We start from the raw sequence: 25,780 nt of genomic DNA on the forward strand, positions 1-25,780 counted from the left end.
TGGAGAAATTAAAACCTTTACAGACAAGCAAAAGCTGAGAGAGTTCAGCACCACCAAACCAGCTTTACAACAAATGCTAAAGGAACTTCTCTAGGCAAGAAACACAACAGAAGGAAAAGACCTACAATAACGAACCCAAAACAATTAAGAAAATGGGAATAGGAACATACATATCGATAATTACCTTAAATGTAAATGGACTAAACGCTCCCACCAAAAGACACAGATTGGCTGAATGGATACAAAAACAAGACCCATATATATGCTGTCTACAAGAGACCCACTTCAGACCTAGAGACACATACAGACTGAAAGTAAGGGGATGGAAAAAGATATTCCATGCAAATGGAAACCAAAAGAAAGCTGGAGTAGCAATTCTCATATCAGACAAAATAGACTTTAAAATAAAGACTACTAGAAGAGACAAAGAAGGACACTACATAATGATCAAGGGATCGATCCAAGAAGAAGATATAACAATTGTAAATATTTATGCACCCAACATAGGAGCACCTCAATACATAAGGCAAACACTAACAGCCATAAAAGGAGAAATCGACAGTAACACAATCATAGTAGGGGACTTTAACACCCCACTTTCACCAATGGACAGATCATCCAAAATGAAAATAAATAAGGAAACACAAGCTTTAAATGATACATTAAACAAGATGGACTTAATTGATATTTATAGGACATTCCATCCAAAAACAACAGAATACACATTTTTCTCAAGTGCTCATGGAACATTCTCCAGGATAGATCATATCTTGGGTCACAAATCAAGCCTTGGTAAATTTAAGAAAATTGAAATTGTATCAAGTATCTTTTCCGACCACAATGCTATGAGACTAGATATCAATTACAGGAAAAGAGCTATAAAAAATACAAACACATGGAGGCTAAACAATACATTACTTAATAACGAAGTGATCACTGAAGAAATCAAAGAGGAAATAAAAAAATACCTAGAAACAAATGACAATGGAGACACGACGACCCAAAACCTATGGGATGCAGCAAAAGCAGTTCTAAGAGGGAAGTTTATAGCAATACAATCCCACCTTAAGAAACAGGAAATATCTCGACTAAACAACCTAACCTTGCACCTAAAGCAATTAGAGAAAGAAGAACAAAAACATCCCAAAGTTAGCAGAAGGAAAGAAATCATAAAAATCAGATCAGAAATAAATGAAAAAGAAATGAAGGAAACAATAGCAAAGATCAATAAAACTAAAAGCTGGTTCTTTGAGAAGATAAACAAAATTGATAAACCATTAGCCAGACTCATCAAGAAAAAAAGGGAGAAGACTCAAATCAATAGAATTAGAAATGAAAAAGGAGAAGTAACAACTGACACTGCAGAAATACAAAAGATCGTGAGAGATTACTATAAGCAACTCTATGCCAATAAAATGGACAACCTGGAAGAAATGGACAAATTCTTAGAAATGCACAACCTGCCAAGACTGAATCAGGAAGAAATAGAACATATGAACAGACCAATCACAAGCACTGAAATTGAAACTGTGATAAAAAATCTTCCAACAAACAAAAGCCCAGGACCAGATGGCTTCACAGGCGAATTCTATCAAGCATTTAGAGAAGAGCTAACGCCTATCCTTCTCAAACTCTTCCAAAATATAGCAGAGGGAGGAACACTCCCAAACTCATTCTACGAGGCCACCATCACCTTGATACCAAAACCAGACAAGGATGTCACAAAGAAAGAAAACTACAGGCCAATATCACTGATGAACATAGATGCAAAAATCCTCAACAAAATACTAGCAAACAGAATCCAACAGCACATTAAAAGGATCATACACCATGATCAAGTGGGGTTTATCCCAGGAATGCAAGGATTCTTCAATATACGCAAATCAATCAACGTGATACACCATATTAACAAATTGAAGGAGAAAAACCATATGATCATCTCAATAGATGCAGAGAAAGCTTTCGACAAAATTCAACACCCATTCATGATAAAAACCCTGCAGAAAGTAGGCATAGAGGGAACTTTCCTCAACATAATAAAGGCCATATATGACAAACCCACAGCCAGCATCGTCCTCAATGGTGAAAAACTGAAACCATTTCCACTAAGATCAGGAACAAGACAAGGTTGCCCACTCTCACCACTCTTATTCAACATAGTTTTGGAAGTTTTAGCCACAGCAATCAGAGAAGAAAAGCAAATAAAAGGAATCCAAATTGGAAAAGAAGAAGTAAAGCTGTCACTGTTTGCAGATGACATGATACTATACATAGAGAATCCTAAAGATGCTACCAGAAAACTACTAGAGCTAATCAATGAATTTGGTAAAGTTGCAGGATACAAAATTAATGCACAGAAATCTCTGGCATTCCTATATACTAATGATGAAAAATCTGAAAGTGAAATCAAGGAAACACTCCCATTTACCATTGCAACAAAAAGAATAAAATATCTAGGAATAAACCTACCTAAGGAGACAAAAGACCTGTATGCAGAAAATTATAAGACACTGATGAAAGAAATTAAAGATGATACAAATAGATGGAGAGATGTACCATGTTCTTGGATTGGAAGAATCAACATTGTGAAAATGACTCTACTACCCAAAGCAATCTACAGATTCAATGCAATCCCTATCAAAATACCACTGGCATTTTTCACAGAACTAGAACAAAAAATTTCACAATTTGTATGGAAACACAAAAGACCCCGAATAGCCAAAGCAATCTTGAGAACGAAAAATGGAGCTGGAGGAATCAGGCTCCCTGACTTCAGACTATACTACAAAGCTGCAGTAATCAAGACAGTATGGTACTGGCACAGAAACAGAAAGATAGATCAATGGAACAGGATAGAAAGCCCAGAGATAAACCCACTGACATATGGTCACCTTATCTTTGATAAAGGAGGCAGGAATGTACAGTGGAGAAAGGACAGTCTCTTCAATAAGTGGTGTTGGGAAAACTGGACAGGGACATGTAAAAGTATGAGATTCGATCACTCCCTAACACCATACACAAAAATAAGCTCAAAATGGATTAAAGACCTAAATGTAAGGCCAGACACTATCAAACTCTTAGAGGACAACATAGGCAGAACACTCTATGACATAAATCACAGCAAGATCCTTTTTGACCCACCTCCTAGAGAAATGGAAATAAAGACAAAAATAAACACATGGGACCTAATGAAACTTAAAAGCTTTTGCACAGCAAAGGAAACCATAAACAAGACCAAAAGACAACCCTCAGAATGGGAGAAAATATTTGCAAATGAAGCAACTGACAAAGGATTAATCTCCAAAATTTATAAGCAGCTCATGCAGCTCAATAACAAAAAAACAAACAACCCAATCCAAAAATGGGCAGAAGACCTAAATAGACATTTCTCCACAGAAGATATACAGACTGCCAACAAACACATGAAAGGATGCTCAACATCATTAATCATTAGAGAAATGCAAATCAAAACTACAATGAGATATCATCTCACACCAGTCAGAATGGCCATCATCAAAAAATCTAGAAACAATAAATGCTGGAGAGGGTGTGGAAAAAAGGGAACACTCTTGCACTGCTGGTGGGAATGTGAATTGGTACAGCCACTATGGAGAACGGTATGGAGGTTCCTTAAAAAACTACAAATAGAACTACCATATGACCCTGCAATCCCACTACTGGGCATATACCCTGAGAAAACCATAATTCAAAAAGAGACATGTACCAAAATGTTCATAGCAGCCCTATTTACAATAGCCCGGAGATGGAAACAACCTAAGTGTCCATCATTGGATGAATGGGTAAAGAAGATGTGGCACATACATACAATGGAATATTACTCAGCCATAAAAAGAAATGAAATTGAACTATTTGTAATGAGGTGGATGGACCTAGAGTCTGTCATACAGAGTGAAGTAAGTCAGAAAGAGAAAGACAAATACTGTATGCTGACACATATATATGGAATTTAAGAAAAAAAAAGGTCATGAAGAACATAGGGGTAAGACAGGAATAAAGACACAGACCTACTAGAGAATGGACTTGAGGATATGGGGAGGGGGAAGGGTAAGCTGTGACAAAGTGAAAGAGCGGCATGGACATATATACACTACCAAACGTAAGGTAGATAGCTAGTGGGAAGCAGCCGCATAGCACAGGGAGATCAGCTCGGTGCTTTGTGACCGCCTGGAGGGGTGGGATAGGGAGGGTGGGAGGGAGACGCAAAAGGGAGGGGATATGGGAACATATGTATACATATAACTGATTAAATTTGTGATAAAGCAAAAAATAAAAAAAAAAAAAAAAATAAAAAAAAAAAAAAAAAAGAAAACAACCCAAATGTCCATCAACTGATAAAATGACATACACATACAATGGGAAATTATTCAGCAATAAAAGAGGAAAGTACTGACCCATGCTATAACATGGATGAACCCTGAAAACACTAAGCTAAGGTGAATAAAGCCATTCACAAAAGGTCACGTATTATACGATACCACTTATATGAAACGTCCAGAACATCTAACTCTATAGACAGACATGATATTAGTTATCTAGTGACACCATGAATATACTAAAAATCATTGAATTGTACACTTTAAATGGGTAAATTGTACAGTATATCAATTACATTGCCTTAAATCTATTCCATTAAAAAGAAAAAGAAAAGAAAAAGAGAACGAGAGAGAGAAAGAGAGGAAAGAGAAAAAGGAAGGAAGCGAAGAAGGAAATAAGGAAGCAAGCAAGCAATCTGCTAAGTTGGATGATGTGTTTGAGCTCTGGCCTGTATTCCTGCTTCAGTAAAATTTCACTTGGTGATGATCAGAAACAGCCTCTAAGTACTATATGGTCCCATTAATCTAGTGGCATTAATGTCACTGTTATTTTAAAAAGTTGCACTTTGACTATTCACTTTGAACGTTGCACTTTGGCTTCTGGGAACCTTTCTTGCATTACTATCAGTTAACAATCTGGAGCAAACGTGAGTCCTGGAATACAGCTTTAGCATGATCACCTCACCTTTAATACTGTTTTGCTTATTAAGGCCAGTTGGGTAAATAAGCATGATGCTTTGATGGTTGTTAGGTTGCTGTCTGGTTTGGTTTTAGGGGAAATGTTAAATTCATACACTTCTTATCACTCTTTTCCCTGGTCTCATATCTCAGTCCTGCAAGTCTACAACCTTACCCAAGTATGAAGAGATGCTGGGGGAAAAAAATAAAACCAAAAACAACGCAAAAAATCCCCACCTGATTTTAAATAGCCAGACTCACAAGAAACTCCTTACCTTTGATGAGAGTATGATTATTTTCTATTAATATGGTTAAGATTAGAAGCCTTCTTGATTTGCTTAAGCTAGAAAGGAGGTCATAGGAAGAGAACAGCTTAGGGAGGGTCCCCTCTTCCTTAGAAAACTAGGGACACTGTGCTTCAAACTTCTCTGTCCTCTAAGTATGTCTGGCTCTTTCCACTCTCTCTCTAATTACATAAAACATCCACTTAAAAATGTCCCCTTTATTTGAGACAGAGGTTTCCATCTGTTTCTTCCCCATGGCCTTATATCAGGTAGAAATCATGAGTCATCAGTCCTTGGCTAGGGAAAGAGGACTATTTCATCTCCACTGAAAGCCAATCTCCTCCTCCTGAATATGCTCTATATTTGGATTTTCCACTGCCATTTGGACATATGATAAGAGCGATTTCATCTAAGACTTTATTCTTTCTCTTGGGGGTTGGGAACACGAAATGTGGTTTCTCTGGACAAATAAAGTGCAACAGTTAAAAAAAAGTTTATTAATTTTATGTTATCAGAATGAAAGGCAATTAACATCTCTCAGTCCACCTCCACATATGAAAGAGATGAGCTTCTGCTGTCACAGTGATTTAGCACACCTTTATTAAGCACCTGCTGAATCACTGAACATTTGTATTACTTTTCTGATACTCTTAGAACCTGTTGACGTGGCTTTCTAGGTAAGTTGCCACTGTCAAAGCCCTCTGATGAATGTGAATACGTGTGCCAGTGGACTAGTTCGTATGTGGCACTGGTCTTCCATTTCCACAACTGTAGGGACTCAGATTTCCTTGAGGATCTGAAATAGCCTAATGCTAAATCCAGGTCCTACCCTGGTGAGGGTTTTATCATCAAGGAGTTAGTTGTACCACACCCACCAAGAGAGCATGTTCTGCCTGGGTTTGATTCTGGATAGTTCAGGAGAGTGTAGCCCTCTGCATCATGAACTTATTCATGATTGGCAGGAGAGGCCATGGATTCTTGCCTCAGGCCTATCTCAGTGTGATGTTTGGAAGGGTTGGTAGCTTCCCTGCTAAAGGCAAAAATTCTAAGATGCTCACTGCTGTCTGTAAGAAGAAATGGTACAACAGGTAATTAGACCTACATGGGCAAAAACCCCAAAGTTTCCTTCCCATTCTCAAGAACCAGCTCCTCTTGTTAGGAATTTCTCAGCTGATAGCATCTCTGCAGATTACAGAGGACAGTAGAAAGAATGTCTAGCTTGGCCTACAGAGATCATGAGCCCTAGGGCTAGAGGTAGCCTGGGAGACTGGGCATTGCTTCAGGGAAATGGATGCATCCCAACCTTGTAAATTACTTTGTTTCCCAGCCCAGGGAAGGGGAGGCAGCCTTTCAGTTTTTGTGTGGGGAGAAATCAACCTTCTCTCATTCTTTGACTGGTCGTACATTTACTGAGTTAACTGTTACATATCAGGATTTGGACACACTTCACACTTCTTGCCTTTAGAAGGAATACAAAGTATGTTGTCAACCCCTCTAATGAGTGAAATTAAGAGAGGTCTACACAAAGCATTATGGGACTGCAGAGGGCTGAGGAACACACTGCCTGAAGGAACTACAGAGGGTTCTTTGAGGGGGCAATATTTGTTAGGTTTTGAAGATAAATACAAATTTACAAGGCTACACATGGGGAGGAGAGGGCAAAGGAAGGAGGTGTTTTAGGCAGAGAATGTCACATGGTTGAAGGTGATGCCAAGAAGGCATCTTCTTGATGCCAGGAAGGCAGATGTGCTCAGGAAACTGAATTCCTACTGGGAAGGTTTTGAACACTAGAATGATTGGTGGTGATGGGCAGAAAGGTGTTAGATGGTGGGAGAATGAGTTGAAAATGTGAAAATGCAGGCATGGCCAGAAGTCAAAGGGCACTCTACCAGATGCAGCAAGGCCAGCTCACACATCCAACTGGGTGCTGCGAGTCTTATAAGGATTTGCAGCTCATGGAAAGATTAGCTACAATGGCTGCTAGGGGCAACCTGGGAGAAATCTATAGTTTTCTAATTATAGTGAAGTCATCTCACTGTTCTATCCTTAAATTACCATTTCAAATCAATTAGCTAAGGGAAAATACAATCTCAGAGAACATACCAACACCGAAGCTCTACTCTGGGGTCCCGCTGGTGCAGCTTTCAAAAACTACGGGCTATGAAACCCATACAATGTTAGGCCATTTATTTTCCAGATGTGCTCGGAGGTGAATGCGTATCAGCAAAAAAGAGCAAAATGAACAGTCCAAAAGGATTGTAAACTTTTCTTAAAGCTCAGAGCACCTACCCAATGAAGTCTGGTAAAAGCAAAGGCTGGACGGTAGAAGGCTGTCTAGGTAGGTCTTTGTCGGTAAAAAGGCTGTAAAAGGACTGTTTGGAATGGCTGAAAAATCCTCTTCTGACTACAGAAGTATACTATTGATATTTTAAAATTTGGCTATTGCTGGAAGGGTTTATGTATTTACCTTTAGACACTCAAATGAGGGCATCATACATGCAGCAGCACTTCCCCAGGACTGAAGTTTATGGGATTTGAATTTTATTTCCAAGTATTCTGCTACCAACTAAAGAGTACATTAACTCTGTTTTTTTAGAGCAAGGGTCTTTAACTTACCTACGAAGACGGCATCTTTAAAATGTTTTAAGTATTAGCGTGCCAACCATTTAGAGAAATGTAGCAGTAAACTAACACTAAATGGTGCCAATAGATTCCTCCACCAACCCTTACAAGGTGCTAGCGTCATATACTTAAGTTTGATGGAATAAATGAAAAATGTCATGCTTAACATTTAAAATCTATTTTCTGTAAACAAACAGGTCACAGTTTAGTGATAGTAGTGGTAGGAGAAAACTTGTTCAAAATTATTTTTTTGTAAAGGAGATTTCCACATTAACAAGCTTGAAATAGAACTTGGCAGAGTGGGTGATCATAATCTGATTAGATTATGAAAGATTTTCCATATTAAAGTCACTGGCGCTAATTTATAGTCAAGAAGAGTTACTAACTGGGGTGGTTTTCTTCTTAAAAATCCCTCAATTTATTAAACGATGAGCTCGTTATGCCTTTTTACCGTATAAATCAATAAACAAAACAAAACATGGCTGTGCATCTCCGGTTCCAATGACAGTGTCTGTACAGACGGCAAAGCATAACTTTTCAACGTTTTAATCATGTAGAACAGCTGTATATATTTCTATTACCTGGATATTTTTTTAGACAGTGTTTATAAACTTGTTAGGGAGAAGGTGCAAAATTTTCAGATTTTAATTTGAGATTTTAATAGGCCTATTTTAGTGTCAGAAAACAGAAACTGATCTTTGGGAAAATGCCTTCCTCTTAAATTATTATTAATATATTTGTAAAAATAATGCCCTCCCCCCCCGCCCCAGACCATCAGTTCACAAGTATAGCTCTTTTTCCTTTTTCTAAATAAATTGGTCTCTATTACTTATTACATATGGACCTTGCTTATCATTCTCAACTACTCATTACCTATACACATATAGTATACATACAGGTGTGCAAGCACACACATTCATTTTTGCAAAACGTTTGGAGACTTAAAAAAAAATAAATTTAGGGCTTCCATTGTGGCGCAGTGGTTGAGAGTCCGCCTGCCGATGCAGGAGACACGGGTTCATGCCCCGGTCCGGGAAGATCCCACATGCCGCGAAGCGGCTAGGCCCGTGAGCCATGGCCGCTGAGCCTGAGCCTCCGGAGCCTGTGCTCCGCAACGGGAGAGGCCGCAACAGTGAGAGGCCCGCGTGCCGCAAAACAACAACAAAAAACCAAAAATTAACACCTGTTGAAACTTGGATAAAAACCTAATAAAATCCTATCTTAAAACAAGTTTATATCAAATCAACTTTATTTTTGAACACTGTACAAACTTTTTCCCACTTCAAAAATCCATGATGACCATACAGTTACACACCAAGCAATAGAATCAAGGCTGGGTAGAACAGGCTATATAGGCTGATTGTCTTTCTGAGCTATGCTTCAATTGCCCTGTCTCTAGATATACTAACTCGCAGGCCACCTTCTTTTTTTTCCCTTTATTTTTCTGAGAAGGGCAAAGCATTCTTGAAGACTTGTTATTTTCATGACCAGAGACTTTTATGTTTATGGAAAACCTGAAAATCGGAGACAGCCCAGAAAATAACAATCATTTCAAACCAGAGACAATGCATTTTTTTCCTCATTTATTCAAATTCACTGCAGGAAGTAAACACTAAAAGATTAAAAAACAAAACAAAAAATTCACACTGCAGTATGTACAGTTTCATGACATCACATGAAGAAATTAAATTTCTAATAAAAATGACAAATTATATTACTGAGCATATCGCATCAAAATTGGTTGTGTAAACCCCAGAATTCATACCATGAATGGTAATGTGCCTGTATTCCAGTACACTGGAATACTCCTGGTATATTATTATGTTTCCAATGGGATTAAAAAATTCATGAAAGTAGTTGTGTGAATTCTTTATGTTGAAAAGTGGTTGACTTGATTTAAAAAGTTTTAAGACCCTTGGATTCAAAGCACATTCTTTCACAAAGCTTAAACCACGGAAGTCATGTCCAGAAATGGAATACTGTTATGTTGGGATGAATATCTGATCGGACTGCTTAAGACATTTTGCCAAATGCACAGATGCACAGGGTCCCCCATGCACTTTTCATGCAGCAGGTAATCACAACTTAAATAAAAGGCTTACTCTATACATTTGTCCAGACTTGCAACTGTATACACACATGCACAATTTTTAAACCTGTCCGATTATATTTACACTTATACATGGAATATACAGAAACCAAAGAGATTAAAAGGCTTTTCTGTTGTATTAGAACAATACAAAATATGTATTTTTCATTAAGGAAATCACTATTTACATCACCTTTAAAAACCAATTTTAACATCTTCATGTAACAAGTCAATATATATATATATACATATTATATATATATATATATATATATATAAAATATACACTCTCAACAGTTTACTCTTCTGTAAGATGCAGCAGAGAATAAACAGGTAATGCTACCTTACTGATGTCAATGAGAGCTGTAGTACCCTTTCACAAATGACTTTATTAGGAAGAAATTGTCTAGATATCTAAAATAGTCCTTGAAAATGTGTATATGTGCATCCTTGTATCTACATATGCATAAATGAAGTGCATTTATGGATGTAGGCCCTTTCTCACCGCTCTTCTTTAAAATCATACTAAACTCAAATTGGGGACACTCTAGTAAGTCAGAACAGGTTTCTTTGTGGTCATGTTTATTTATATATGACATACCCTCGTTTCTTTGACTGTTGACAACAGTAACAACAACAACAAAACAAATGACCAACCAAAGAAACAAAAAAAAAGCAACGCTGGCCCTTGATGCTCTTTTTCCTGACCTAAATTTCACCCCCTTGTAAAAGCCCATTTTCCCCTAACCAAGGGGGAATATCAATATTTTTTTCTAGCATACTTCTAAGGCTCCAGACCTTTCACAATGGCAGAAAAAAACGACTTGTTTAAAAGCTTAGTTATACAGTGTAGACAATAAGATTGTCACAGAATAAAGATGGGATGGAGTTGAAAATCTTCACTGGCCAGTGGAATTTTCATGATGTAGCATAATATTCGCTCCTATTATTTTATAATATATCCAGTAACTATTTACAAATTATTTTGAGAAAAAAATAATCATTTAGGGTTTTAGATATTAGGAAATAACGCCCATTTTTAATATAAAAATCTTAGAAACAACCTCAAGCAGAACAATTTCAAATAGATTTCCTTCTAATTAACAGTCGATTATATAACAATTTTTTGATAGGTCAGTTGCTAACTCAGTTCACAATTAAACCCAAAAATATCTGGTGAAAGAACTGTGGATTGTAAAAACTGAACTGAAAAGCATGGACTTGTTTCAAGATAGAAACCCCATGCGGCTCAATAACACATTAAGTTCTTCCAAGAAAACATCAATGTTTACTTTTAATCACTATTTTAAAATAACAGATCCGATGGAGTGACTGTGTACAAATCTGTCATGTATATGTGCCCTTTGTACTTTTTTGTTTAGTCAATCTGAGTTTAGTGCCTTTCTTGGGTTTGAAATAAATGTTTTCATCTTTGTCAGCACTGTTCTTAGGACAATGGTTTTAAGAGAAGTTAAGGATGTATTCAGGAGGAGTTGCCAAACCATCCTGGAATCACCTGAGTTTGGTAAGTGGCCCTGTTATTCTATCCCTAAGGCTAATTAAGTAGATGTTACTCATTAGAACACACAAATAATCACAGATTTTCCTGAGATGTTGAGCCAAATATGAAAGTTGTCCCCTCCACCCGATTTTTTTTTGTCATAAAAAGTATTCTGAACCCGATTTCCAAAGACATAGCAGTAATATATGAAGTACAATATTGCAAATTTTGAGTTGATGTGTGACTGTACTGGGGAAAATATAGGCATCAAATAGTTTGTTCACAATCCTGTGTTGAGAGAAGTCATAGGCAATGGTTTCAATTTTCAAAATTCAAATTTCAGTGTGCAGAAGAAACACCTAGGGAGTATATTAAGATGCAGAAGGGAGATTCCCAGGTCCACTTAGCAGAGATTCTTGTTCTGTAGATCTGAGATGCTGCCTAGGAATCTGCATTTTAAAACAAGTGCTCCAGATGATTCTAATGCAGGTGGTCTGAGTCCAACTTTAAGAAACCCTGGTCATAAGACTCACAGGTACCACAGAAACGGTGAGAAGTAGCTTTTACAAGAGATGGTGAAAATTGTCCAAAGAAAAGCCATTTTGCTTGTTAAAAACAACTTATTTCAACTATTCAGGAAACCACCTGAAGATACATGTTAACTTTCCTAATTCTGTAAAAGGAGGAATATTAATTTAGTAAAGTAGTTAAAATACAAAAATGGAAATCTGCCTTTTTTTAAAGATCTATCAAACTTCCATCAATTGTAATCAATGTTTACTAAGTAGTACAAGGTTTAAAGAAATATAGTATATTGAAAAGGATTGGGGTGGGGCAGACACATTGAGGAACCACAAAACCCCTTCCAAGAATTAAAAATAAATGTGTTTTCTTTTTTTTCTTTTTTTTTTTAGCAAAAGTGAAAAATGTAAGCATATTTTTTTCTAATTTGTTTTTGAACTGAAAAAATGAATCAGTATTAGGTTTTTTGATTCAATCATTATCCTTTAAGGAGTTATTATTTAACAATTTGGACTTTTAAAAAATGTGTTAGGTACGCTGACTTCTGAAAAGCAAAATAAAGTACCCTAATAAAGGCAGCAATGCATTAATCCACTGTGGGTGGAGATTCACATTTTAATTTATGCCTATTATTTATGATTAAAAAAGAATATCATTCATGGGCTACTCACAGTTGTTGTCTGATGCATAAGAAGGTGTTAAACAACCAATTGCTAGTTCAGCAGCTTCCTCATGACATCTAATGTAAAGCAAGAAGTAGTATGCATATTTAAACATCACAGTAACCAATTCTTTTCAAAATGAAAAAGTTTCAATTATACCATGCTTTTCTCAAATCATGCGCTTATTTATACAGATCTCAAGTTCATACTAGTTAGTTTTAAAAAGATCCAAAGACGGATGGCAGGTACATTTTATTCTGATTCCTTTTTTATTGTTAGCACGTTTCCCAGAAGTCCATAAACTTCTCCATTTGCACTGTGTGAGCGAGAGGCATTATTTCCCATATGGCTATTGTAAGTGCTTCTTAAATTAAAGAAAGAAGCTTTAGTTTCTGCAGCGGGAAGTAGCTCTTCTTTGACCGTAACCTGTGAGATACTTTCAGCAGATGAAGGCTCTCTCCAAATGTCCTTGTCCTGTGTTTCTCGACTGGTAACAGAATTGCCTCCTTTCTGGAGCATGTAATACAGTATTGGGTTAGTTTTGGTCAGTCTCGGAGAGTCTTTCTCATACTCATTCTTATCCACATCTGTGATAACCCACTTGATGGGTCCCTTCTCACTGGGCACGGAACACCCATTCACAAGCCCAGATTCTGGTCTAGACCCTGCACAGCCCAAGTGCTCGGGGAAAGGAGGGCTCACAGGAGGTTTTCCTACACCCGGGTATGGAAATGTCCTGTGGCCCATGCAGCTGTTGGGCTGAGCAGCACTGTACATGAGTCCGTTTAGAGAAGATATGCTGAATTCAGGCTTGCTATTGGTCACATGGTTTCTGTGTCCTTTTTTTTTACTGTCGACGACAGAATTACTCCTGTGCTGAGACAAATCTCTCACACAGTTTTCGGAGAGAAGCAGCTGTTTCAGAACATTGAAGCTTTTGCTCTCTCTGGCCCAATTCCTGTGTTCACTGTCACTGGCTGAACCATGACTGGCAGGATATTTAAACTCAAGATCATTTCTGCTAAGCTTCAGCTCTTGCTGGTTAAACAAGGACCCATACAGCACCTTTGGAGCACTGTGACTGTCTGCAGCATCGACTATGTTATTTTTCATCTTTTTAAATGGATTTTCTAACGGCTCAGTATGAAGCTTCCTTTTTTTAGGGACCATGCAAAGATTCTTTGATTCTAGAAGTGTCAGTTCACTATTTCTGTGACTGCTGTCCAGGTCATCAGCCAGGTGACTCTCTTGGTTTTGTCTCAGCAGCCGACTTAGCAGACCGTTCTTAGAGAAAGAAAAATCCTGAGGTGAGACCGGCTCCGATTTGAAGTCCTCGGATGCTGGTAAGACAGCTGTGCTTCCCTGCAAGGCAGGAGCCACGCCTAAGAAGGGGGCGCCCTGAGCGTTGTGGCTCAAGGGCACATTTGTGGTATGCGTATGCAAGTCATCGCAAGGCTCAGATTTTATTTTCACCATCAGTATTTGTTCACTTAAAGCTCTATCTGTATGTTCCTGAGTACTTTCATCTCTTAAGGGCATCTTCTCTTTCTTTTCGGGCTTCCCTTTGTTGGGGTTTCCCAGCAGCAACTGGAGGACGGTGCGCCTTTCAAGCAGATTTTCTATTTCGGAACCAGAAAGTCCTGGTTCAGGACCTGTTGCGTGACTGCCGAACGCTTTCTTTTCTTCAACTGCATTTGCTTTATTTGAGAGCAGAGGGCTATTTAGTCTATCAGTCATACCTGTAGGTTTCTCCGTGCTTACACTCAGCAGCTGTTTACTGGGTCTCTGCTCTTCCCCTGACACAGAAGACTGCATTCCACATTGCGCTAAATTTTGTAACAGTTTACTGGCACTGAAAGTGGCAGAGTTTTGTGTGCCTTCATTTTGGACTGGTTCCTCCCCTTGCGATTCTTTGCTTTTTGTAAGGTCCATCAGGTGGTTCGACGTGGTATTCGTTGGCTTTTCAGACTGAGGGCCACAGGCATACGGTGGGGAATTCCACTTGATGACCAGAGAGTGTTGGGAAAGGTTGATGGGAGACTCGGCTTTGGTGGATGCAAGTAATGGTGGAGTGCTCACTGGAGTAGTCCTGCTGGTACTAGGGCTTTCTATGACAGAAGTCCGCGTGTAATTATGTGTGCTGAACTTTGTCCCATCACTGTGTGGTTCCTGAGGGCTGCTGTTTCTTTCTACATTTTCTTCATTCTTATGGCCAAGTAGCAACTGAAGAAGGGTTACTTTCTGGTGTGAATTTAGCTTAGAATTCTTTGAGGTATCTTGATCTTCTTTGATATCTACTTCGGGGACTTTTGGATCCCAAGTGTTTAGCAAGGACTGAGTTAAGTTATCCAGAGAAACAGGCTGGTCAGGTTCTGCTTTTTCGATTCGGTGTTTGCAAGACAAGTCTATGGGAACACAGTTGGAATATGAACTTTCGTCACCACTGCTATCATCTGTAAAACTAGGATTGTTATCTGAGTATTCATCAATAGTTGTGGGTGTACTGCTCTCCTCAAAAAGGCTTCCTTTCTCACTATGACTGTGTCCGTTCATTGGCTTAGGTATGGTCTGGCTTTTAAGAAGATGTAAAAGCAAACTGTTGTTAGCAGCTTGTTTGGCATTGCTTCTTTCCAGTGAGTTCTTATAGCCTGCATTTTTGGGGGAAGAAGGAACAATACCCATTGGATTCTGAAATGTTGTACTTTTGCTAGCCATTAGTTTGTTTGATGATGTCCTCGCCTGACCATTCAGATGGCTTGACATTCCTTTTGAGAACTGGAAACTGCCCACATCCTTTTGGCCATTTTCTTGTAATCTGGCCATAGCAGCAAGTCTTTCACTTGCCGCCTGATTTGCATTTTGTGTTTTTAAAGCGTGTTCTCGAGAATACTGCTGTAAATGGGCTTCGCTTGAAAGGAGTAATGCTAATTGGCTACAAGCAACACTCGGCTTGGGTGACGTGGCAGGACTAGCCCTTTTTTCCACCATGCTTGCGACAGCCTGTAACCTCGCAGCACATGACAAGTGTTCACTCATGACCTTTGTGCCACTCTGTCCAACATGATGAGGTGACTCTACGAACCTATCTCTGATGAGGTTTTTAGTTACGTCAGGGAGACTGGTATCAGGCTTTTGATCTTTAGCTTTACTTTTCTTCAGCAAAGTTTTTAAGTGACTTGATGCGACACCGTAGCACCTTAAATCTTTCTCCACTTTTAAAGAATTATGACTGAGGGCGTATCCTTGCTCCTTGAGGCTCTGCCTAATCTGTTGTGACAGAGCAACAGTCTGCAGCCTAGAGCTGAACGACTGAAGCAAAGAGGCCAGTACCGTGTTATCCTGTTTGCCTTTAGGCACACTGTCAGCCATGCCAGCCAGCAAAGCTTCCTTCTTTACGTTTAAATTTACGATGGAATCAGACAGCCTCTTCCGCTTCGCTGCATTCCAGTCCTCCGAAGACTGCAAGAGTCTGGCTTTTTTGAGATGCAGCATGCCAGATCCCTGATATGTATGTGTGTTGAGAACTGGACCATTACTTTGACAGGTGGGAAATGCATTACCAGAAATGTTAAAGTTCTGATCTTCCTCATCACAGCCAGCAGACTTTTTGTCGATGGCAGTACCTGATCCCTCTGCTGCCTGATGCATTAGTAATCCTTCTAGGTAAGTTAAAACAATAGAATCCTGGTGCACATCAGAGCCAAGCTCTTCTCCATGAGTCATGTTCAATAGAAGTGTTCACAAAGGCTTGGTTTCTATTCACTTTGAAGAATGGTTTTTCTGTGGGTGAGTGAGATGTAACTTCAATTAGTGAATGTCGGTTTCTCACCTTCCATAGTAATTAGACAGAGGTGTACTGTTCCGTTCCGACTGGGATTGGCCTGCTGGTTGGCAATGACGAGACAAAAGGCAGGGGACTCCCAATGCAGCCTGACTGCAGACTTGATAACTCCCAAGCAAGAAGCAGCGGCAGAATTCCTCAACACACAGGTCTGCAGCAGCAAGCAGAGAGAATCCTTAGTGAATATACTGCTTCTCCTTCTTCACCTTTTGTTCCACAATAAATGCAAATATCAGTGTTCTATAAAATAAATAAATAAAAAATAGTTAAGGAGGTGAAGCATTAGAGTTATGCTGTGATACCTGTAAGCAGAAAAATACAGCACTCGTCAGTTTCTAAGTGTATATACACAATATCCATATATATGCATTGTAGTCACTTCTTTAGTAATTTATGTTATTGTTATTCCTATTAAATTGGAAATCTCTACTGGAAATCCTACGGATTAATCCATATTGTTAAAATGATCCAATCAGAGAAGAGAAAATACTTTAATGTTACATAACTGTCTTCAAAAGTCCACCAAGCTTCTGAATTTTCATAAACACCTTTCTGCAAAGTGATGTGAATGCTGAGTCTTTTCTATAGCACCACAGCTCTATGAGGGGCTAGAATGAGCTTCCTTACATTATGAGGAGCTTAGGAAGGAACAAGAGAAGTATCGAAAAAGGAAAAGAGATCCACGTGACATGGACTCATCTAATGGGTTTGATGTGAGGCTGAGGCTGACACAATGGATTCACTTCTGATATCATCCCCCAAACATCAGACATCCCATAAGTAATCTGGAGAATTTCCGTTTTCAAAGAATTGGAAGCCCTAACAAGTATAAGATTCTTTTGTAGGCCTGTGCAAATTGTGATAGACTTAGTCATACAAACGTTTACGTATCATCACAAGCTTATTCACCCCTAGTTCTTACCATGACTTATTAAAAACAGAAGAGTGATCCTTCAGATGCTCATTCAGGTCTATCAAAGGCTTAACGTATCTGTTTTAAAATCCCCACACATGTGCTCCATGTAGAATTTTTTTTTTTTTTTTGCGGTACACGGGCCTCTCACTGCTGTGGCCTCTCCCATTGCGGAGCACAGGCTACGGACGCGCAGGCTCAGCGGCCATGGCTCATGGGCCCAGCCGCTCCACGGCATGTGGGATCTTCCCGGACCGGGGCACGAACCCGTGTCCCCTGCATCGGCAGGCGGACTCTCAACCACTGTGCCACCAGGGAAGCCCTAGAATTTTTTAAATGAGGTCCATTCCTAGCAGATGCAGAATATAGGTTACAGGTGAATCTACAGCCCTAAGTTTCTAGAATGTTCCTAATATATAATAAAATACTTACTCCTCCTCCCTACCCATGCTATTTCTTTGTGTGTGACACTGTTATCAATAAGGATAGATAAAATGTTACATGTAATTAAAAAAAATTTTTTTAGAAGATTTAAAAATTAAAGTCATTATTTAAAAAAATGTATTAGGGTACTTGCACCAATTTTTAGCTTAGAAAATGTGGTTACTGTAACACATGAAAGTATAACTATGTGTTTACACTAAGCTATCACATCATCCTGTAGAAGAGTGGGCAAGAAACAAATTTAGAATAGATCTGAAGGAAAGAGGAATAATCGTTCTCAGAAAATTCTAAGTTAAAGTGGTTATTTTTCATTAATTTCTTTGAAAAGAAAATTCTATAAACAGCACCAATTACATGAACAAGAAGAAAAAGAGCTTTTCATAGAAACCTGTATTTTTTTAAACTTTTTGAGGTTAAAATCGTTTGATTTAAAGTTAGTATTATTAACCTGACTCATTTTCTTTCAGTGGAAAGGCAACCAACCACATTATTTTTGAATCAGCGACATATAGTTGGCTTACTTGATTTTACATACATATTACTTAAGAATGTTGCCAAGTGTTGAACACTACCTGAGTAGAGTCAGTTACAAATACCTAAATGTCAACACACATTTAAAAATTAGGCTTTTTTGGAGATTTGCAAGCAATATATTTAACAACTGGAATATTTTACAAAATACTGTGATTCATTAGCTTGTCAGTGGATTTACTGGTTTATTTTTAACTTCAACAATGATTTTAAATATTAGAGCTTGTATACATGTCTATTTAAAAATATTCTATACTCTCTTCATAAACAAAATAAGGAAGAGACTTGACTTGTACAGCAAACACTTGTTAAGTGATTTCTGCAGAAAGGGAAAAAGAATTATCCAAAATATTTGGTTTATGGAAGGTAAGAAGGACCAAAGGGGGAGTAAAAGTACTGAGGGGGCAGAAAAAAATAGGAAAAATAATTCAAATGAAGGTCTCACAAATTTTGCAACTCTCATGAGGTTTAGAACGAAAAATTCAGTTTAGAAACTAAAATACATTAATAGCCTGTCTTTAAACATTAGGTTGGTAGGCATGACAGGCAAAATGAAGAAAGATTTCTTTAATGAACACTAAAAATACATACATATATATATGTGAATGGGAAAAAAATAAAACCTACCCAGTGACAAATTAAAAGCTGACTGAACAATGTCTATTTCAACTTAGTTGTCATTTTTATAGGGTGATTCCATAAAATTTTTAGAAAAAGATTTTGTTTTTAACAAAAAATTTAGTGTAATATTTATTATACCAAGAAGTGACTTAATTTTGATTTTAGAATTATCAGTCTAAATCAAAATCAGCTCTTTACAATTTTAATGAATTCATTTAACCCTCAGTATACCAAGAAAAACAGTCATCACCATTTACCATCTGGGTCCAATGAACATTTCATCACTACTTAGGTCAACTTATGAATAATTTACAGAAGAATAAAGAGATAATGTAAAACAACTTCGTTAGAATTTTTAATAAGAATTTACACATGGCAAACCCAGTTCTTAATTCTATATTTTCCTGGTTTTGAAGGATAACATATCTGAAATGGGCAAGGCACTTTGGAACTGATAGCTCAACTACTGTCATGCATGAACCTGGAAATACCCTGTAAATACCAATTCCAGATTTCAAATACATGTCTAAAAGGTGCTAGCTTAATCATCACTTCTGAGTCTTCTTCTTGTACTTGTATAATTCAAAATGTGTTACTTTGGAAAACTTGGACAGCTCAAAATTATACTGAGGAAAGAAGGACAGAAATCTTCCTTGTTACATAATTGCAAAATATTTTTTATTTTTAGATTTGTTAATACCAATTACAGTGATCAATCCAAAGAATTATGTCATTTTCATGTCATCTACTGCCTTCCAATCTCTTGTTACACACCAGCCGTGTGTATTTGTACACTTCTGTTTCAAAAAATGTGGGTGTGTCAACATCATGAAAGAACCAAGATAGGGCAGGCGAGGTTCTTGTCACAAAATACTTAATGAAGTCCTTCCTAATAAGCAACTAACTGGAGGAAAATACTGTATTTCCTTTTTGTCTTTAGGGCTATATTGTTATGGTAACTATGTGAAGTGATGGATATGTCAACTAACCTCACTTTGGTAATCATGTGCATATCAAATCATCACATTACACACCTTATAAAATATGATATGTCAATTATATCTCAATTAAGCTGGGGGAAAAAGAACTATATTGTTCACTCATTGATCCTTGAGTTTGAGAAAATTCATCTTGGATACTGTCATCTGAAGACAATAGTCCGAGATGTTGCTTATATACTCAATGTCACCATCATCAATCATGTATAGAATGCTACTATCAGTCTCTTTGCACTCATCCAGTGACTCATCTAATTGAAGCATCTTCCTATGCCAACTTTCTTCTCTTTAACATTAGGGATGGAAAATAAAAAATACTGAATTCTCAAAAAAAAAATACTGAATTCTCAACTATACTTACTACAAATTTAAAACAAAATAGAAAGACTACAAAGATAATCTCCAAACATTTTTTTACACTCTTGAAAGATAATACAGTATTAACAGGCAATGCTATTAGAAAACTGAAGATGATACAATAATGATGACATATTTCACTACTGCATCATCTTTCTAGGCACTTTCATTAACTTCCTTTGGCTTATAATCTTAGTCTTTATATCATACAGTTGGAAGTAAATGATGAATTAATTTCCAAAATGATAAAAGAGCAAAATGATTAAAGATACAGGAAAAATAAGATCACTAAGATTCCATTATGTATGTTTGAGTTATAAAAAGTTCCAATGGATACACATGGTAATAACAAGATATAATGTTTTTTTGTATTGAAAACATATTCATTGAAACATTAAAAAAGAATAACAGTCATATAATACAATCCTTCCTACCAAACAAACAAACAACTTCAAACTAAAACTGGGTTCAAAGAACCCTGATTGTACACCAAGGGTTAATGCATTTCAAGATAATTTAATAAAATTAATGTATAACCATTTTATAGTGTTAAAATTATAAATGAAATCTTCCTTTTATTAATATAAAATTGTTTATAAGCATAAAAATATCTTTAAATTTAATAAAATTGAGATTTTATTGGTCCACTAGCATGCAGCGAAAAGAATTATTGTTGTGGCAGGATAGAATTATTAAAAATAATAATAAAATCAAACTAAACCATAAATGAATTTCAAGCAGTCTTGGTCATATGCATGGATAGATTTTGGCAAAGATCCAAGTTTCAATACGCAGACTAGTTTAATGAAATATCTAGTAAAAAATGCTTGAATTTAAAGTATGTTTTTCTAAAAAGCTACATTTAAAAAAAGAACTTGAAAAATAAGACTCAACATAAATATCGTAACTTTTTCCTTAGCGCTTTAATTGATAATAGACAGTTGTAAATAATTTGCATATTAACAATTCCTAACTAGGTTTTATATTGATTCTCTAAAGCAAAATATTTCCATTGCACTGTTTTACATTTTCTATTTGGAAATGGTTTATTAAGCAAGGGAAAATTCGCTGAATATTTAAACACTTTTATAAATGGTAAAGTCCAAGTAAAAAGATTTTACTTGGATAAATGAAGGATGCATCTAATAGGATTCTTATACGTGGGACTACTTCTGGTTGAAAATACATGAGAAAGGTCTTTCTCTAGCTGTATTTAAGGAAAGGATTGATTCAGTATCTCACTAGTAATCAAATTCTCCATTAAAAACACATTTCAATGATTAAACATCTATGAAGTCACTTTGTATGCTATTTAAATGATGTCTAATGAATACCTCACGACTTCCAATTGTTTCCATGAAATCTCCAATTTCTTCTGCATTATCAAGTAACACCTGTTTGAGTATTGAATTTAAAGGTATTTCTGCAATGCCGCTTTAATGAGCATTTGGATTCTTGGCCCTGGTTCCTCAAAATGCAGAAGGAACTGAGAGGCTACTCCTATTGGACAATATTACCTAAGTTTTACTGTAGAGTATTTTGGGGATGCAATTTTATGCAAAAGGAAAGACAAACATTAAGATGTTTCAGTAAGCATTAGAAGAAAAATATGTAAGTACTAAGAAGATTCAAAAGTCCTAATTATTGAAACTTTTACTTAAGCAATACAAATCCAGGTAAATGATTCAGAGAACTCTTGGTGTTCTCCAAGGTGAGACTTTGAAAGAAAGTTTTAGGAGCTGAACAGGAAAAAAAAAAAAAAAAAAAAAAAACCCAAGAAAAATTTATCAAGAAGATGTAACACCAAACATTTTATGCAAATAGATGAGATTAGCTTTCTAAACCAAGGGCCGATGAAAAGTTAGAATGAAGTTAGAACCCAACACTTAATGTCATAGAACAATAAAGGAAAGTAAAATTTCAGATAATGGTCCTGGACTTCACTGAAAAGTGAAGAATATAGTGAATCCTCTATTATAAATTAAAAGTTAGTTTTTGAAAAAAGTTAAGAAAAATAATAAAAGAAATGTTCAATTGTTGCCATTTTACAGCTGGAAATAATAATGGGCATAGTAAAGGAGGAGGCCTGGTATTTCATTTATTAGAATATACTTCTAATTTTTTGAAAAATAAATCAGAATTAGTATATGTCCTTTCATATAATTTAAATTCCAAGACAATTTTTGTTGTAGCATTATCTATCAAAAGATGTTCAACCTGATGGGTGCCAAGAAAATACTTACCTGAAAACACTTTGCTCAACTGAGGGCCTTAACATTTAAAATTAGACCACAAGAGCTTCTGGCCCTGTCCCAGGGGTTCTCATTTTAGGTGTAAATACTCTTCAGAGATTGGTAACAGAAGATACTGACACTGTAGTGAGTAAAACAGCTGCCCAGATTGGTCTCCATTGCAACCTAAGGGACTTACATATTTTTGCCCAAGGGCAAATTTGCTCCTACCTTCCAGGCCCATCAGCTTTAACTTGCTGTGAGCTGCTTCCACAGGAGTAAAATAGTGTCACTCACTTCCTCTATTAAGAGACTCACTAGGAGACGTTAGCGCTTGACTGACTTGAGTGTTCAACAGAAGGACGTATGTACCTGAGGACCTCTTCAACTCTAAAATTTTATTTCTATGATTCCAAGTAATGTATCAAACTGTAGTTGATAAAAATGACAAGCATTTTAACCAGAGAGATGACAGGCTGTCATAAAAGTTGTGGAAATAGCCCTGACCAGTATGTTCTATCATCTTTTTAGTGAATTCTAGGGGAAGGAAATGATTTTGAAATAGCCATACACCCTACCCATTCAATCCCCCAGTTGTTTATCTTCACTACTTTCTTTACTGGGGCACAGAATTTCAAACAGATGTTTATTTAAAAGCTAAATATGAGCTTATATTCAAACTGGAACTTTTGCTTATCTCTCAATGACTATATACTGAATAAAATGTAATAGTAAAGATTTAAGACCCTTGATGACATAGACAAATGCATGAGAGAGGTAAAAAACATTATCCTGGAGACAGAAACAAGTATCCCCTATAAATGATACAGTGAAATAAAGAAGAGCTTCTTTGTTCTGAATTATTCTCAAAAGGCTTATGTCTATGAATCAGATTCAGTAAGTCCACTATCCATTTTATTCTCCCTGTGTAGTTTACATAAAAATTTAATTTATAATCAAAGTTAAGAGTATGAAGTTAGAGATTTTAAATTAAAAAGGCTCACAGAATCAAAGGAGCTAGAGACAGAGCTTAACTGCCAAACAATTTCTACTCCAAAATGGAACACCTTCATGGATGCTGTGCTGCATTATCTTGAAAACACAGAAACTAGAATATTTTTAAATAAAATTAAATTCTAAGTGTAATTTTTAAAAATCCAGGAAGAGAATTATTATATGATAAAGAATACCTGTGATACTCAGCATTAACATTAATGTCTGTTCACTGCCTTCAGTTAAACAATAGTTTCTCTGAAGAAACACAAAATAATTATTAACAAATGATTTGGTGGCACATAAGTGTGGAAAAAAGGGTTTAAATATAAAACTAACAGGGTAGAGCTTCTCCTAACCTTTTCCAATAGCCCTTCAAAGTAACTGCTGCTTTCTATCAGATTTGAAAAGCATAATAATTTCCAATCTCTATCAAAATATGAAATATAATGGAAAATGGTGCTTTCTTCTCCTGGAATTGTTTGAGTGTTTATAGTATGTGTGTATATATATAGATATATACATATCTCTATATCTATATACATGTTACATATATATGTGTATATGTGTGTGTGTGTGTGTGTGTGTGTGTGTGTGTGTGTGTGTGTGTGTGTGTATATATATATATATATATGAACATCCTTTGAGACTGGAGCATAAAGCCTATTAAACTCAACTATAGTTCACCTAGCCCTAAAATAGATTTGACATACAGACATAAACACAAGGTCAAGGTCATAGATCAGTAAGAAAGATTACCAACAGAACTGATGTAACAGCTGGCATTGATCCTGGGGCTTTTAGTACACCTACCAGACACTCTGCATTTACTCACAGGGTACACTCTGTTTTAAAAATGTTCCCCATCTTTGAAGACAAGATCTTTATGCGCTTTTTGTTATAAAGTATGTTCTACTAAAAATGTTGTACTGGATCACAGAGTAAGAAAGGAGAGTAGTGTATATATGTTTCAGAATCATGAGTTTTTACGTGTGTGTATGTATATGTGTATGTATTCTTGGGTATTTATTTATTCATTTGTTATAACTGATCCTTGTCACGTGACAACTTTGAAACTGATTTAACTTGCAGGTTCCTGAATCGACCACGCTCCCCGACACCTCTAAGCCTTTGTACCAGCTAAAATGCAAACTATTTCTCAACGTCTTGGGTCACTTCTTCCCTAATACACAGATCTAACTGCTAAAAATTGGTTCAACCAGAAAAACTTTACAATGTGTCCATAGTCTTCCATGATAATTTCCAAATTATACATATACGAAGAAACTTTGGTTATCAACAGCAGCAATGAAAGTGACTCTTAATGGAGTATATTATTGAACAGTATAATTACCTAACAAAACCATGCCTTTTGTTTCAGCTGCTCAAACAAGATACTTAATTTATCTTAAATTACATTTATGAAACCAAGAGTTATGTGATGAATGTTCTTACTGAAGCATTCTGACCAAGAAATTATTTTTAAGAATGCATAATGCTGTTGGGGTAAATTTATAATATAAAAGCCTTCCTTGTTAAATTAAGCAACACCTGCTGTAACTCGATATAACTTGCAAATTATGATACATGAACATGTAAATGTTCTCAATTATCAGTTTTTTATTTTGCAAAATTATTTTTGATGAATTAAGTAGGTTGGAATGAAAATACCAGAATTATCCTATCCTAGAAGGTCTGCTAGTTTCTCAATAACAAAGGAAAAAGGAAAAAAAAAATTTATCAAATTAAATACCACTGAAAATGGAACTTCCTTTACCAGGCAGAAGCAGACCAAGGGTATATCAAAATTACCAGTAATGGGCACCCATTTGTACATCAAACTTTGATCACAAAATCTATTGACATATTTTCTAGCTTAAAACAAACAGAATTCCTTGTAAAATATACTACATTAAAGTCTATTTAGAGGAATCACTTACCAATGAATAAATATGTTCTGGGTGAAATATTATGTCCTGGGTGAAAGTGCCGCCTTGCTGTGTGAACTCTGACTTGACTTTCCAGAAATAATAAAAACATTATGACACCACGCTTGCCCACAATGGTCCAGAACACAAAGCTTTCTAGATTGAGGGTTTTAGTCAGTCTGTGGCAGAGAAGTATCGCTACAGACACAATCCACGGACAGAGCGACACAG

The 25,780-nt window shown here is 36.6% G+C and overlaps 1 protein-coding gene across 1 annotated transcript; it reads right to left on the minus strand.

Annotated features, from left to right (window-relative positions):
• Positions 1-12,944: 12,944 nt before the first annotated feature.
• NRIP1 (nuclear receptor interacting protein 1) lies at positions 12,945-16,415 on the minus strand (the record flags this gene model as incomplete). Its single annotated transcript, XM_079705592.1, has 1 exon — positions 12,945-16,415. One exon carries the CDS (start codon positions 16,413-16,415, stop codon positions 12,945-12,947), a length of 3,471 nt encoding a protein of 1,156 aa, XP_079561718.1.
• Between the last annotated feature and the right edge of the window lie 9,365 nt (positions 16,416-25,780).

This window comes from Hyperoodon ampullatus (genome assembly GCF_949752795.1).
Source record: "Hyperoodon ampullatus genome assembly, chromosome: 5".
Classification (NCBI taxonomy): domain Eukaryota; kingdom Metazoa; phylum Chordata; class Mammalia; order Artiodactyla; family Ziphiidae; genus Hyperoodon; species Hyperoodon ampullatus.